The sequence below is a fragment of the Sinohyriopsis cumingii genome, unplaced genomic scaffold (assembly GCF_028554795.1).
Source record: "Sinohyriopsis cumingii isolate HCF-2022 unplaced genomic scaffold, ASM2855479v2 utg000873l, whole genome shotgun sequence".
Lineage (NCBI taxonomy): Eukaryota > Metazoa > Mollusca > Bivalvia > Unionida > Unionidae > Sinohyriopsis > Sinohyriopsis cumingii.
The window spans coordinates 3,068,187-3,084,153 of NW_028315938.1; the positions used below are offsets into that span (position 1 = coordinate 3,068,187).

At 39.0% G+C, this 15,967-nt stretch overlaps 1 protein-coding gene across 1 annotated transcript in view; it reads right to left on the reverse strand.

The window, feature by feature from the left end:
* Window positions 1-15,762, reverse strand: part of LOC149773171 (uncharacterized) — an 82,437-nt gene extending 66,675 nt beyond the window's left edge. The window contains exon 1 of the mRNA XM_089946734.1: window positions 15,500-15,762. Within this exon, the coding sequence (XP_089802860.1) occupies window positions 15,500-15,602 (103 nt within the window). The 5' untranslated portion in view covers window positions 15,603-15,762. The remainder of the gene's footprint in view (window positions 1-15,499) is intronic.
* Between the last annotated feature and the right edge of the window lie 205 nt (window positions 15,763-15,967).

A 15,967-nucleotide genomic window follows, 5' to 3' on the forward strand; every position in this document is an offset into this window, starting at 1 on the left:
CGGACATACCTGAGAAACTCAGTTGGCGGTGCTAAACCGTACGAATCGAAATAGATAATTCCACGTGGATCGATCGCGTAAGCAACCCAGTGAGTTCCCGGACCGTCTTTGTTGTCGAGATTGATAATGCCAGTTTCTGGATTATTCGGCCGCGTCGGTAATTGATCTCGCATAAATACTCCTCTGAAATGTTTTATACGCAATTTTTTAACAGCATCGAGTAAATCAAAATTAGAAGCTGGAAGCGTCAACGGCGTTAGAATTTTTTTGGATACCATGATGCGGGAGTTCCTGGTAGTCTTAGCCCTGATCCGCGAGTGGATCTCCCCTTTTTTTTCTTATACCCGTGTCCGGTTGCTTTCTTTAGTGCCATTCCAGCTGCGGTTCCAACTGCACCAAGTGCTGCTGCCTTTGCTACGGCTGGTGCTGCCGCGGCAATCAACGCCGGTATTGCTGCGAGAAGAGGAAATATTCCACCGGTTTTGGTCATGTCCTTGATAGCTGCAGCAGAGAAATCAAGTCGGACACCGGTTTTTGCTGTTAGTGCCTTATTAAAATGTTTAATCTGAGTATTAGTCAACGACAGCTTGTTTGGACCACCAACAAGTTGATCTCGTTTTAGTGTTATTGATGTCCCGCACGTGCCTGCGTTCTTCGATTGCAATTTCTTCGTTTGACCGGAAGTCAAGGTGACATTAACGTGACTGTATGACATTATATTTCAGAAACTAATCTAATTGTTACATGTTTTCTACTGGAGCGTCAATAACTCTCATTCGTCCGCCAACACCTTCAAGCAGCATTGCTTTATCGGAGAGTATAACCGCGACAGCTCTAAAACCACCAGGAATTGCAGGTGGACCAACAACTGCAGCGGGAAACTCACCAACGTTAGCCTTGAAGTGTATATCAACGACAGATTGTTTTGTTAGATCAAGATGTTCCAACGAAAAGTAATAAATCGGATACAGCGTTGTAAAATCCAACTGTGATATCTGCAAACCCGTGTCAATATTTTGATCGCGTCCCATAAATGTCATTAGACGATGATACGCACACGCAACTTGATTATTTTCAAAATTTATCACTATATCCTCGGATGGTTCTTGATGTCCGTTTATTCGCAGCGAAACCTCAGAAACAGCGAGTTTATCAAATATCATATGCGATCGGGTTTGATTATTTACTCTCGAGTTAGCCTGAAGTGCTATGAAAATATGTCGCGGTGCTGACACACCCTGCTGTGATGAGATATGCCACGTGAATTGTCCAACACCAGCACCTTGAATAGAATCTGTTGTTGTTGTTAACCATGATATCAGTGATTTACCGCCTGTGTCCATAAAAGAGAGTAACCGTTGCTCTTCAGCGAGTGATGGAGACATTACTGGCATCCACAACGCAAGCTTTGATAATATTACTTTACCGGCAGCGACAGCGGGATCATCGTCTCGCCAGATAGCGTCGTTGTCGTCACCTTTTCGCACAAATACAACTGTGTGCTTGGCTCCAAAAATAACCTTTCTGACATTTCTGCAGAACCCAAAGATGTGAGACAATGGAATTGCGCATGAGAATCTCCTCCTTACATCCCCCAACATTAATTGACGTGTCTTAAATCCTAAATTATAATTAGGGTTGGAAAATACTAAATCTTCAACATCATTATTAAGAACAGCAGGAGCAGCACGGTTGTATGGTTGTCTAATAATGCTAGGTCTACCATCTGGTTCATCATAATTATCCTTAGCAAACATCATAGTCGGACCAGCCGATCTGGTGTAATCATCTGAGTATCGTGCTAATCCGACGATTGTTGTGGCAACGTCAACATTATCCTGAATCGTTTCAATTTCTCTCCCGTCAATGCTGTATGAGGCACTTCTGAATAGTGCCATGATACCGTTGTTAACAAACCCAACTTGAATATTAGCGTCGTATGGTGTATCAATAGGAACATCTGTTACAAGTTCCCCCGTGACTTCAAGAAATGCTTCAGCGGGCAAGAAATATCTACTTGTGTCCTGAACTTGTAATTCAATTCGTCCTCGCTGATTAGGATTTCTTGCTTCGTAAGAATAATACTGATAATCGCGCACGGATTCGTCTTTGAGTATTGGTGCTTCCATATCAAATGCTGGATCAGATACGCGTTTAAACATTTTATATAAAATTATTGTCGTCTAAAACGAAGACCACTTCGGGAAATTCCGCTTCCTGATATCAGACTCGTATTTATTTGTTCAGGTATTTGAGTTACAAGCTCTGCAAGTTTTTGATTGGCAGCCTGATTTATTACTTTACTGACGTCCGCGGGCATAAGTTCAGTACTGGCCAGTTTCACCGGTGGCGGTTTTTTTGATCTACGAGTTAACCGTAACAGTCTATCCTTGATTGACGCGAATGCCTTCCCGGCGAGATCACCAACAGATCCAAGGGCTTTATCCTTAATGACATCAATAGCTTTCATCGACAATTGTTTTGCAATCGGTAATGCCTTAGGGGCTATTCTTGAAAACAAACCAGTAATTGTATCACCGAGACCATCTCCGTAGGTTGCTCTGTAGACTGGTAATCGCGAGTTTACTACGCGGACTTGTAACACACGAGCGTGTCCGGGTTGAGAATTGTGCACGATCATTTTATTTAATTATTGTTTCTCTAACTAAATTTGCTAGTCGCTGTGGTAACCGTCTGCGAGTTCATCAATGAGTCCCCGGTAAACGCCGATATCCATAATGCCACGCTGAAATAGTCTCTGACAGATATCTGCGGCTTCATTTATAATTTCCGGAGAGTTGTTTCCGGCACGTCTTCCTCCGATGAGAACTTCCAACCGTGATACGTCATTGACGATATTATCAGGGCAGGGAATAAAACCGGATCCTAAACCGCTCCCGGATTTCTCTCCAGGGTCACTAAAAAATTCCTCTTTGGTATCCCCCTCCGAGGATGGCTGTGGTTGTTGTTGTTGTTGTTGTTGGCGTTGTTTATTTACTATCTCTTTCACTTCCGCATTAAATTTTATGTATCCGGGATCGCTTACATCAACGGGTAAATCCTGCATGCCAAAATATACCGCCTTTGCCCATTTCCAGAAGGTATTAATTTTTTCTTCATGTTTTTTTAGTAAAAAATCTTCTCTGTTATTAAAATTTTTTATAGTAAAAATGGGAAGATTCCCTCTTATTTTTTTAAAACCGGCTTTCGTAAACCACCCCCGAGGTGTTTCTTTCTCGGTCTGCTGCAACGGAGGAGGAAGCCGATATAATTCTTCTGTTTCTGTTGGCGTTGCGACGACTTCCAGTTCTTGTTCTGTTGGCGTTGCGACGACTTCCGGTTTAGCTGTTTTCCGAGTTGGTTTTTTATGTCGCTTTGTCTGTCGCATTTGGACATCAAATCGATCTGATCCTGACATATACTCTCGATAAAATACATCACTGGTATCTAACCGTTCGATACCCTGTTTTATTTTATAAATTCCATCGAGAAATTGTTGCTTAGATATCTTTTGATTAGGATCTTTTATAAATTTTTCTCGAGAGTGATATGCCCTAGCAGCGTCAGCACCAAAAGCAATTATTTCATCTCTATTTCTGACTGGACGATTTTTAATTTCATCCACAAACCCTTCAACGAAATCCGTTTTATAATTAAATCCTTTGATCGGTTTCGGTTGAGCCTTCCTAAGTTCTTCTATCGCTTGAAGAAGACTTTGTTGCGGTTTATCAGGATCAGGTTTTCCTATGATAGCAGTTTTTATTGTTTCAGTAGCTTTGGTCACGGGTTTAAATAATTCCTCCGCGGATTCTGCAAAGCCTTCCCGTGCTTGCTGTCTTAGTTGTAATTTTTGTCTGACACTATCACGGACAGGAAGAAATTTCTGAATTGCTTCGAGACGTTCTCGAGCTAATCTAGTAGTAAGTGCTTCTCCGATATTTGCCATTATTTATTTGTCAATGATTTAATTCCGCTGACATAAAAATGTTTCCTTGGAAATCTTCGTCTTCGTAGAGCAGCAGAGGGGGCGCAAACTACACCTGATTTTTCGATGATACCTCACCGTGGAAATTATGTCGGATACGAGTCGGATTTATTGAAGTAACTCGCGTTATATCAGCGGAAATACAAAGCATTTCTGGAAATGCGAAGCATTTTCAAGGACATTTTTTTTTGTCTCGTTTTCTGAATAAAAGTGTTATTTCGACGAAATAACGCTTCTATCGAATAGTTTCCGTGGGGAGGGCTTATTGTGCAAAAAGCTTTTGGTCTGTTCGCCCCCTCTGCTGCTTCACTACATAATGGAAATATACAAAATTATCTAAAGCTTACAGAACACTATAAACTCTTCATTCCTGTTGTGTAAAACAGACTAGCCCAAGCATATATGGATTAAGTGTTAAAACTATATTAGGTGTTTAACGCGAAAGTTCAGCAATTCGTGATATTTCTTACACTGAACAAAGGGACTGTGTTGTGCGCTTTAACTAAGGTACAGAAACAACAGAGCCAGAGGCGAATGAAAATAGTGCCAATATGGATGATTATAATATACATATTATCCTATGCTATTTAACAACTCGTTACATATAAAGAGGCAAGAACCATCAAAGACTGCACCATTTAATTAAAAAGCTGTTCACTCGTTAGTTCATTAGAATTTCAGTTTGAATCCAAACTACACGATAAACCCTACCCCACCCTTCCTTGAAATAATTAATTCTGAAGTTTTGTATTATACAGATACATGACAACTTGTTGGTTTAGCCATTATATATTTTTGTCTTAACATTCCCGCGCCAACAAATTAGTTTATATTGTTTGTTAATTGTAAAAAATACCTTGGATGAATGATCTTTTGTCTTCTAAGTTATATATAACTCGCTAAAATGCTCACTCTTCTAAGATAGAACACATTGATGTGGATAAGGTAATGATATTCCGTATATAAATATACGTGATTAAAATCTCGTTCATGAGTTTAAATCTCATCCGGCAGTACATACGCAAACCAAAAGTCTCAGCGGCGTTAGGGGCCATCCAATTAGTACGTACCCAAAAATCTGGCAAAGCTTTGACCCCTCCCCCTTCCTGTACACATGCGTACTTTTTTACAAACAACCACCCCACCTGCGTATGTACGCTTGACGCACCACCCCCTCCCCGAAGTCTATAAAACGGTCTATGTTTAATCCACGCAGAAACCATAAAGGATTAATAATATTAACGTGTTTAATAAAACATATAGTCCACCGACGTTGCATCAAAGAAATAAGCTGCATAACTTTCAAAATTTTGTCTAGTGTCCGCTAAAATTCAAAAGCCGACTGACAGTCGAACAGGTTACGCATTAGACAAATTAATATCGATGTCCCCCCCTCCCCCGTTTCCTATGCGTACATTATCAGTAGATACCCCCCCCCCCCATACGCACGGACAGCGCCAACCAACAGCACCATAATAACCTATTTAACAACAACCATACACAATGTGTACCCACAAGTTTTCATGGCAATAGCTTTTAAACTCTACACGTCAAACTACACATTGTTCCAAAGTGCTGTTAGTGGTATTGTTTGCAATAATTTTTAGAGTTTACGAACTTCATGTTGGCTTTATAGAAATGTATAGTAACTTCGATGAATTGGTGTTGCACGTACTTAAGTTTGCCTAACTGAAACAGGTTTGTTATTTCCCGCCCCCCGCTCACCCGACTGGAAAATCCAAAATCAATCAGAACAATAAAGAGTACTCTCGTTAACGGCTGTCAGACCGATAACGTATTGATTTATTTTTATGCCTCATAAAAGCTCGTGGTTCATTTGATATGCGCGCGCGCGCGCGCGTGTGTGTGTGTGTGTGTGGACAGATAGATGGATGGAGGGATAGATAGATATATAGATAGATAGATACATTAGTGGGCAAAGCATCTGAATACTATATACATGCTAAAGACTATACAGTTGAAGCCTGGATTTCAAAAATGCATGTGTGGGATGAAAGTGAAACATTTTTATGAGAGAGAGAGAGAGACAGACAGAGCGACAGACAGACAGACAGAACACTTAGTAGGATCAGTTAGAAGTGAACGCTTTTCTAAATAATCGCATAAGTTAATCTAATATTTATCTTTTCTTCCAAATATGAATTGAGAGTCTACTGCAACAAAGGGGGAAATGTGTCAAACAAATTAAATCTGCAATCTGACATATATATTAAATTATTTCAATTTATATGATATACAGGAGAAGTAAATGATATAAATTGTAAGCTTAATTGAATTCAAGTGACGATCAAACGTACAACGAATAAATATGAATAATTAGGAATTTTTTGTGTATTCCTTATTTGTTTAGTTCCTGATAAACATATGTGTATCACAAACCAGATGAAGACGTACGTCTTTGTAAAGTCAGGTTTCTCATCTTACTTTCAGAATTTTCTCAACAGCTATTATCCTAATTTGGTTATCTATTATTGATCTGTTACTACAATGACATGTCTTTTTTCTATATATATATATATGGTTTTCAGATACATTTTAAGTCTTTATGTATCATTGTTTAATTTTTTTTTACATCGGAGTCTCTTTTCCTTATCGACTATGATACAAGCTTTTATATTCACTGGCTCGTATGACCTCACCATTCTTGCATGTACTATCTTCACACATAAAGTGCAATGGTATAACGCTGTGATTTGATTGGTTCGCTTGATTACCAACGTTGGAAACTCTTAAGTTCAGTTCACAGGCGTTTCCGCATCATTATCAAACTGTCTTAGTATTCTGGCACATATATGCAACTAAATCGGTAAAATTCATTTGAAGGTGCATACGCTACAGTTGCCTTAATCTAACTGGTTTATCTGTTGGTTGAATAGTGTGCTGCCAAACCAACCAACACAATGAGAGAGAAAGAGAGACAGAGAGGAAGAGCGGCTTTCTGACATTTTAATATTTAAAAAATAAAACAAAACAAAACACACACCCCACCCCACCCATAATACTAGATTTCAGTATGTGTGTGCCTCCTAACTAAGAAATTTACTGTACGGTCTCGACAGGAGTTTGCAGCTGTGAACCATCGGTATCGTGCATGCTATAGATAACCCCATGGCAAGGGTACCTAAACCATTCCGACCTGCATGATATAGATAAACCCCATGGCAAGTGTACACGAACCATTCCAACGTGTATGCTACAGATAAACCCCAAGGCAAGTACACATGAACAGTTCCGACGTGCATCTTTAGATCAGTGACGTCCAATCTATTTTACACCATGGGCCACTGAAAAATATTTTTCTTGAAGCCGAGGGCCGCAGCAGAAAACTGAGAAGCAACGATTATATAGCTGTTCGAGCTCAGGCGGGCCATTTAAAATAAGCCCGAGGGCCGCATGCGGCCCGTGGGCCGCGGACTGGACAGCACTGCTAAAAGATAAACATCATGGCAAGGTTACATGAACCATTCAGACGATGCGTTTACTTGTAGTTTACATGGTGTACGTTCAAAGGTTTCATCCGCCTCAAGCTCTTTTTTCTCACACTTCACTGGTTTCCGTGTATGTGTGCCTTATGCATGAGAGAGAGAGAGAGAGAGAGAGATTAAAGGAAAAGCAGAGGGATTTTAATAAAGTTGTGTAGTCATTTAGAAAACGGAATTATTTATATTTTCTGGCTATTTTCTTTTTTTTTAATAATGATTAATAAGTGGAAATTCAACACTGCTCTAGATATTGTAGAAGCAATAGTCCAACCGTTGAAACCATATGCGTATTCATATGCCATTTACTTATCATAATTTGGCAAACCAATAGTTTTTCTGAATCTGAATTTGCATGCATACAGTACAGGGCAAGTTAGGTGCCGTCCATTTAGTACGTACGCATGGAGGGGGGAACCAAAATGCATACGCTTGCATGGGGAGGGGGCTACTGATAATGTACGTACGCATAGGAAACGGGGGGGGGGGGGGGTAAACCTCGATAATAATTTGTCTAATACATAATCTGTTCGACTGGATTCAGTCGGCGTTGGAATTTAAGCGGACACTAGACAAAGTTTTTAAAGTTAACGCAGCTTATTTCTTTGATGCAGCCAAACATTCAGCGTCGGTGGACAATCTGTTTTATTAAACACGTTAATATTATTAATCCTTTATGATTTCTGCGTGGATTAAATATAAGCCGTGCTATAGATTAATATTACCGATAAGGCGATTTCACGTTGTCAGAGATTTCGCCATACATTACTGATAAAACGTCAGACTCTTGTGGTCAAGCCTACGTACGCGGGGTTGGAGGGTGGGGTGGTGAGTGTAAAAAAGTACGCATGTGTACAGGGAGGGGTGAGAGGTCAAGCTTTGCCAGATTTTCGCGTACATACTAACTGGATGGCCCGTTACGGCATAAATCTGCACCGAAAGAGAGAGAGAACCACTAAAAAGTTAGTAGAATTGTTCAAGAGCTATCTAAGTTCTCCACTGCATGTAACACTGTCTCTATGGTGATTCCATTCCACAATTGTTTTTAAGAAGAAAGAATGTCTAAATTGTTATGTTCTATACATTGCTTAACTACGAAACATATACTGTTTTTGTTACTTGTTTTCTACAATGTGTATATTTTCAAAATTAAGAAAAAATTAGGCTTTAATATGGTGCTTTTGTCTTGTTTTAAAGATATATTTGTGAAAGAGCCGTCACTATCCTCTCAACTACTTTATTGAGGTATGAAAGACCGATCATATTAGTCCGTTCTTTGAGTGTTGGTAGACCCATGTCAGTCAGTCAACATTTGCTGACGCATCTTGCTTCCCTTGTTTTGTAGTCACCAGTTACAAATCTAGCTTCCTGGCCTTGGACATTCTCCATTCTATCTACATCATAAGTGTAGTACGGATCCCAAACCACAAAACCATTCTCTAACACGGTTCTTTTTAGAAATGCCAGTATAGTGTTTGCTTTTATTTGCTGCTTTTTGTACATCAAATTGATTTATACCAACACTTCAACACATTAAAAACGATGTTAATTGAATGCATCATGCATGTGTGTGTGTGTGTGTGTGTACGTGTGTGTGTGTGTGTGTGTGTGTGTGTGTGTGTGTTGTTTACTGGAACAAAATTAGAGTGTCTGTTCTGCACAGTTTGAGACACGAACCAAACTTAGTCATTCGGTCAGAACGCATACTCATGTCGCCATTTTTAAATTTGATTATAATAGAGTTTCTTAATATTAAAGAAATGTATACACTGTAGGATTTAAGACCTTACTAGAGTCAATCTTGGGCATATGACCTTACTAGAGTCAATGTCTTTCCACACTCTCCTTGTAAGAAACTTTACCAAAGTTAATAAATCTGAACCCGAGGACTTTGAAAACTATGCACGGTAGTTTGCTATTGTCTGAATCGCTTATGAACCTTACTCAAAACAACACATAGGCAACGATATGGTTTATTGGAAAGGTCACTTGTTTTTTTTAGATCTTTAAAAAGTATATCTTGCATTAGTATGCGACAGTGAATTCTCTCGGTTTGTTTTGGATTGGTGCTTTACGGCACATAAACACAAGTAGGTTACTTAGTGCCGAGGTAATTGAAGCACAGTGCCTTGCCCAAGGATCAGCCTTCGTCATCTGCCGTGGTGTATCGTAGAGCATCAAACCAACCCGGTTTGCGATAAATGTGTTGTACGAAAGCAGACTGGTTGTAATTCCATTAATTCAATAACAAAATGGTACGGTAAGAAAAATATGCTGACAAAGCACAAAATATTTTTAAATAACGACATGATCTCCCAAGGCTAGCAATGAAATATAGCGTACCGAAATAAAAATGGAGGATATGTTCAGTAATACAAGCAAATCTTTTGATAGTGAGATTGTTGAAACTATTTTTTAAAATCCAAAATCCATGATAACATAACCAATAACAACAAGGATAAACATAACAATATTGTTGACAACTATATGTGATATTGTATAATTATATTAAATACCAATGGCATCTGCAACATCGTCTTTAGATTCCCAGAATGCAAGTCAGGGTGAAAGTCTAAATTTTAATGTGGACTTTATTTAGTACACCGATACTGCTTGATTTAACCAAAACGTGTAAAGATAAGTTCATAAATACGGTACTGATGGTTCGATAAAACACCGATACTGCTTGATATTATCAAAACATGTATGTGTCAAATAGCACCGATAAGTTCAGAAGTACGGTACTGATGGTCTGAGAAAACACCGATACTGCTTGATATTAACAAAACATGTACTTGTCAGATAGTACTGATAAGTTCATAAGTACGGTACTGAAGGTTTGATAAAATTTCAGTAGTCTGATAAAATGGGGGTTCTGGGCCACTTTATGATTACGTGATAAAGAGTCGTCGAAAGAGCCCCCTTTTATCTATATTACTGTGTAATGGGGTTTCTGGACCACTTTTTTATTGAAGTAGTCATGGGTGATCTGTACCCTTTTCTTCTTGAGGGTTCTGGACCACTTTTACGTGACAAGGGACCATCCACAATCCACAAAAATCTGGCACAGCTTGACCCCTCTATGGTTGTTGTTGTTGCTGTAGGGTTTAATGCCATTTTTCAGCACAAGATAGGCTATACATGGCGGCCAGTATTAATGGTGGAGGAAAAACCCGTAAAACCCCCAGAAAGAACCACCGACCCACGAGAAACTACTGGCAAGCTTTCTCACATACCCACATTGGCCCATTCCGAGACTCGAACCCACGCAGACAGAGGTGAGATGGCAGTGATCCGTAACGGAGAGAGCTTTAGACCACTCGGTCACTCGCCCCCCACCCCCATGGTAATAGACGGTATAAACATTATGTTGCTACAAATGGTCTGCCATTTACAGGTCACCTAAGGTCAGCTCCAGGCTTTCACTCGGTTGTAGCCCTACATGCCTTATAATAACATTAGCTTGAGAAACTAGTGTGCGTGGGTATTCTCCATTTGGAGTCAGTTGAACCTAGCCATTAAAGTAGTTAGACCAAACTATGTTTTTTGTTATTTAGCAAAACATAACATGGTGTCAGAAATTTGGAATTAGTTGGATTTATACCATTAGGAAGTATATCTCCATAACAATGCTAAAATATGGATGCATAAGTTTATGTGTTAACTGTGACATCATGGAAAAACTCAGTCAGCCACCTGAAATGGACTTTAATTTGTACCATCTAACAGAAACGTGGAGGTGGTGGAAGCAGACTATGCAGTTTTACTTAGATGTTGCACTTGCATATAAAAAAGACAAAGAAAAATCGAGTGCTTTACTATATATTATTGGTCAGGATGGTAGAGACATTTACACCACATTTAAATTTGAGGCCAATGAAGCTGAACAAATTACTCCACTTATCAAGAAGTTTGAGGACTATTGCAGTCCGAAGCAGAACATTACAGTAGAAAGGCACAGATTCAATACAAGAATCCAACAAAAGAATGAAAACATTGCCCAATATGTGTCTGAACTTAAATTGATTGCAAAGAACTGCAAATTTGAAAAATCTACAGGATAAAATGACCAAAGAAAGAATTGTCTGTGGGATTAATTCTGATAAAATAATATAAAGATTTTTACGAGAAGATCATCTGCCATTACAAAAAGCACTGTCTATATGAAGATCAGACGAAGAATCCAAAAAAGGAGATTCCAAGTATGCAAAATGAAGCAGCTGCATTTGAAGTTCAAGGTGTCAAAATGAAGAAAAAAGAAAAGTAAATGACACAACCAAAGAAAGCATTAATGTTATGTATGAAATCAGACTCCAGATTATTCAACTGTGGTAAATGTGGCAAATTACATGCAAAAGGCAGGTGTCCAGTCTATGGAAAAACTTGCTACACGTGTCAAAAACAGCATCATTTTTTGAAATGCTGCAAGACAAAACGTGTGCATGGCATGCAAGAATACTCTAGTGAAGAGAAAGAAACGTCTTTTGTAGGAACAGTGACAAAGGCAATGCATTTGCATCAAGTTCTTTGACAGCTGCAGAAACAAGATATGCACAGATCGAGAAAGAACTGCTTGCTGCGTTATTTGGTCTTGAAAGATTTAATATACTTATGATCGTCAAGTACAAGTTGAATCGGATCATAAACCTCTGGAATCAATCCTCAAGAAACCTCTATCTGCTTCACCACCTAGACTTCAGAGAATGCTTTTAAGACTGCAGAAGTACAGTTTAGACTTAACGTGTTGTCCTGGAAAAGAGTAGCAGATACATAGTCGAGAGCAGAGAGACAGACGGAAACATCTGAAATGAACACAGTGAAATTGAATGTTATGTGCACATGATCATGTCAAATATACAGACTGCAGATACACAGTTAGAAGCAATAAAGAATGGAACTAAACGTGATAATAAAATGACCAAATTAAGAGAAATGATTCAAAAGGGATGACCTAATGATAAACATCTCGTACCTTTTAAAATCAGAAATTTCTGGAACTGCAGAAATGAACTTTCAGAAATGGATGGATTAGTTCTAAAAGGAGAGAAGATACTAGATGCTCTTCAGAAAGAAATGCTAAAAGAGTTTCACAAAAGTAGTATGGGCATTGAGAAGACAAAGCAAGAAGCAAGAGACATTATGTATTGGCTTGGCATGAATACACAGACTGCAGACACAGTACTGAATTGTTCTACTTGCCAGGAATATAGAAAGTCAGATAAGAAAAGACCCATTGTTGTCTACACAACCTAGTGCACCATGGGAAATGGTTGGAACAGATTTACTTATGTTGTTGTTGTTGTTGTTGTTGTTGCAGGGTTAAACGCCATTTTTCAGCACACGATAGGCTATAAATGGCGGCCAGTATTAATTGTGGAGGAAGAACCCGGGAAATCCCCAGAAAGAACCACCGACGCTCGAGAAGCTACTGGCAAACTTTCTCACATACCCACATTGGGCGAATCCGAGACTCATTTACTTATGTGGAATAATTACAAATATGTCTTGATAATAGACTGTTGCTCCAGATATTTTGAAGTAGCCAAGTTAGAAAATACACGAGCAAGCACAGTAATCACACATACAAAGTCAGTTTTTGCAAGACCTGGAATACCACGAGAAGCAAGGAGTGATAATGGACTTCAGTTCTCCTCCAAAGAATATGGTCAGCTTGCAAAAACCTGTGGATTCAAACACATTACTTCAAGTCCCAAGTATCCACAGTCTAATGGTTTAGCAGGGAAACATTCAAATTATCAAAGAAATTGTCAGTAAAGCAAAGAGATATGGAAAAGATCCACAGTTATCCATATTGGTGTATCGAAGTACACCAGTTGATAATATAGGATCTCCGGCACAATTACTGATGAGTCGAAGACTTCGATCGACTTTATCTACTACCAACATACAGCTACATCCGCAAGTTATGAACGAGAGAAACCTAAAGCGCAAACTGGGTGAAAAGAAAAATCAGCTCTTAAACAGTATAACAGAACAGCTAAAGAGCTTCCAAATCTGACTTCCGGAGACAAAGTTAGAATCAGAAGACAAGATCTTTAGAACCAGCTGTAGTCGTCAGAAAAAAGTAGCACTCCAAGGTTGTATGATGTGAAAACACAGGATGGTGCTATATACACGAGAAACCAAAGACATCTTTTACAAACAAGAGACATTGCCAGTGATATTTAATATATACAAATATACTAACAAGGAGGTCACTGAACTGAATGACAAGACGCCATTAGTCATCAATAAGCCACACCAAACAAGGGAGATTCGATCAAGGAGTGGACGTCTAATAAAAAAGCCTACACGATACAGCGATTTTGTTACATGGACTCAATAATTTTTCTCAATTACAAAAAATTGTGTCTTGTGATTAGAATCTGGAAGTGTTTAAGAACATAATAATACATCTGTTATGTCACATAAGTTTATATGCAGTGATAACAGCTGGATTGAAGAACAAAATATTAGGACTATAGATTTAAGTGACGATGCCAATATATCACCATGTATTTGCTTTCTTGAGTGTAAGAATGGCTGTGAGTGTCATAGGGCTAGAACTTAATTTTAACTACAATTAGTAGAACTTTTACAACTCACCAGAAACTCTTAAAATATAAATATATTCGTGTACAAAATAGAACTCATTTCAAGTAATATATTTACAAACTTATTAAAAAGAAGAGGAGAAATGAATATGTGAATTTAAAAGAAAAACACAAAACACATTTTAGGGTAAGTTTTGGCAATATACCGTATTAACATTCTTTTGATACAAATGGTCTGAAAGTTCCAGGTCACCTGAGGTCAGCTCCGGGCTCTCACTCAAATTGCCTTATGATAACATTAGCATGAGAAACTTGTGTGCTTGGGTATTCTTCATTTGGAGTCAGCTGAACCTAGCCATTAAAGTAGTTGACCAAACCATGTTTTATGTTATTTAGCAAAACATAACACATTCCCCCTCCCTGTATACATGCGTCCTTTTTTACACACACACCCACCGACATACGTACGCTTGACGCACCCCTCCCCCATTCTAAAGAACGGTCTATAGTTAATCCACGCAGAAACCATAAAGGATTAATACTATTAACGTATTTAATAAAACTTTAGTCCACCGACGTTGAATGTCTGGCTGCATCAAAGAAATAAGCTGCGTAACTTTAAACAGTTGGTCTAGTGTCCGCTAAAATTCAAACATCGAACAGGTTATGTATTAGTCAATTTATTATCGAGGTCTTCCCTCCCCCAATGTTTCCTGTGCGGACGTACATTATCAGTAGACACGCACCACCCACCCACCCATACGCAAGCGTATGCATTTGGGTTAACCCCCCTCTACCCCATGCGTACGTACTAAATGGACGGCCCCTTACTCTTGTGATTATAGTTAGAAGATTGAGCTTCCGATATTTTGGAGCCGTTAACTGTGATTTTTATTAACGGAGCCGAAGATTAAAAAAGTGTTTTAGCAGCCGCTAACTGTAGTAGGAGCCACTCCATATCAAAATAAAGGGAAAGAATGTAATCATCGTCATTTTAGGAGCCGCTAATTGTTGTCGGAGCCGCTAATTGTTACCCATATAAACATATAGGGAAAAAAAAATTGATGATCGCCGGGTACTTGCGGCTTTCCATAATTTAAGGACCAACGCTGATATTTTAAGAGAAATCAATTTGATAGCGATGCTTAAGCCAGGCAGTCGACTTTGTATGCCCAACTATTAAACGTATTGCCATACTTAAGAGGATTGCCAGACAATTTCACCACGCTAACGCTCGACAGGTCTTACTGCGCCTGCTGATAACCTGATTTTCAGCCGACCAATAACATTGTGACAGTAGTCCATTCGCTCGTTGCACTTGCCTAGTAAGCCATTGTGGCCCGACATGTCCTTCAAACAAATAAAACCGTCCCCATCATCCCGTTGGCATTGTAATGAAGGAATTTAGTCTTGTGCTTTTTGCACATGTACCTGAATGTGTTATTTATCAAGTAGCTTACCTCTGACAACGGTGGGATGCGTATCTTCACTACGGTAGCGACGACTCTGGGTCAAAATCGTCCTACGTCCTGCGGATATTATTGTCCGTATCATTGCTCTCATTTATCACAAGAAGTTTGAAGTCACCAACCTATTCAGTGTCATTAAATTAGACCGGTTTGCTGTTGTTGCTCCACTGACCTATCATCAGTTACAGTGGGGTTGTAAAAAAAAAAAACGAGCTGCAAGTACGGTGTGCCTATACCATGTTAAATATTTATGGGACGTTCTTGCTCGTAACACCGTATAGTTGGTCATACGTCAAATGAACACAGCAGAAAGTATAAAGTGTAATTAATTTTAACAGATAGGAGTACCCAGATTGCAGTATTATAAATGCAAATTGGTAAAATATTTAATCGAATTTCACTTAAAGAAGCTATCTCTCTCTCTCTCCAACTATATTTTTGAGGTTGTACTTCTCTGTA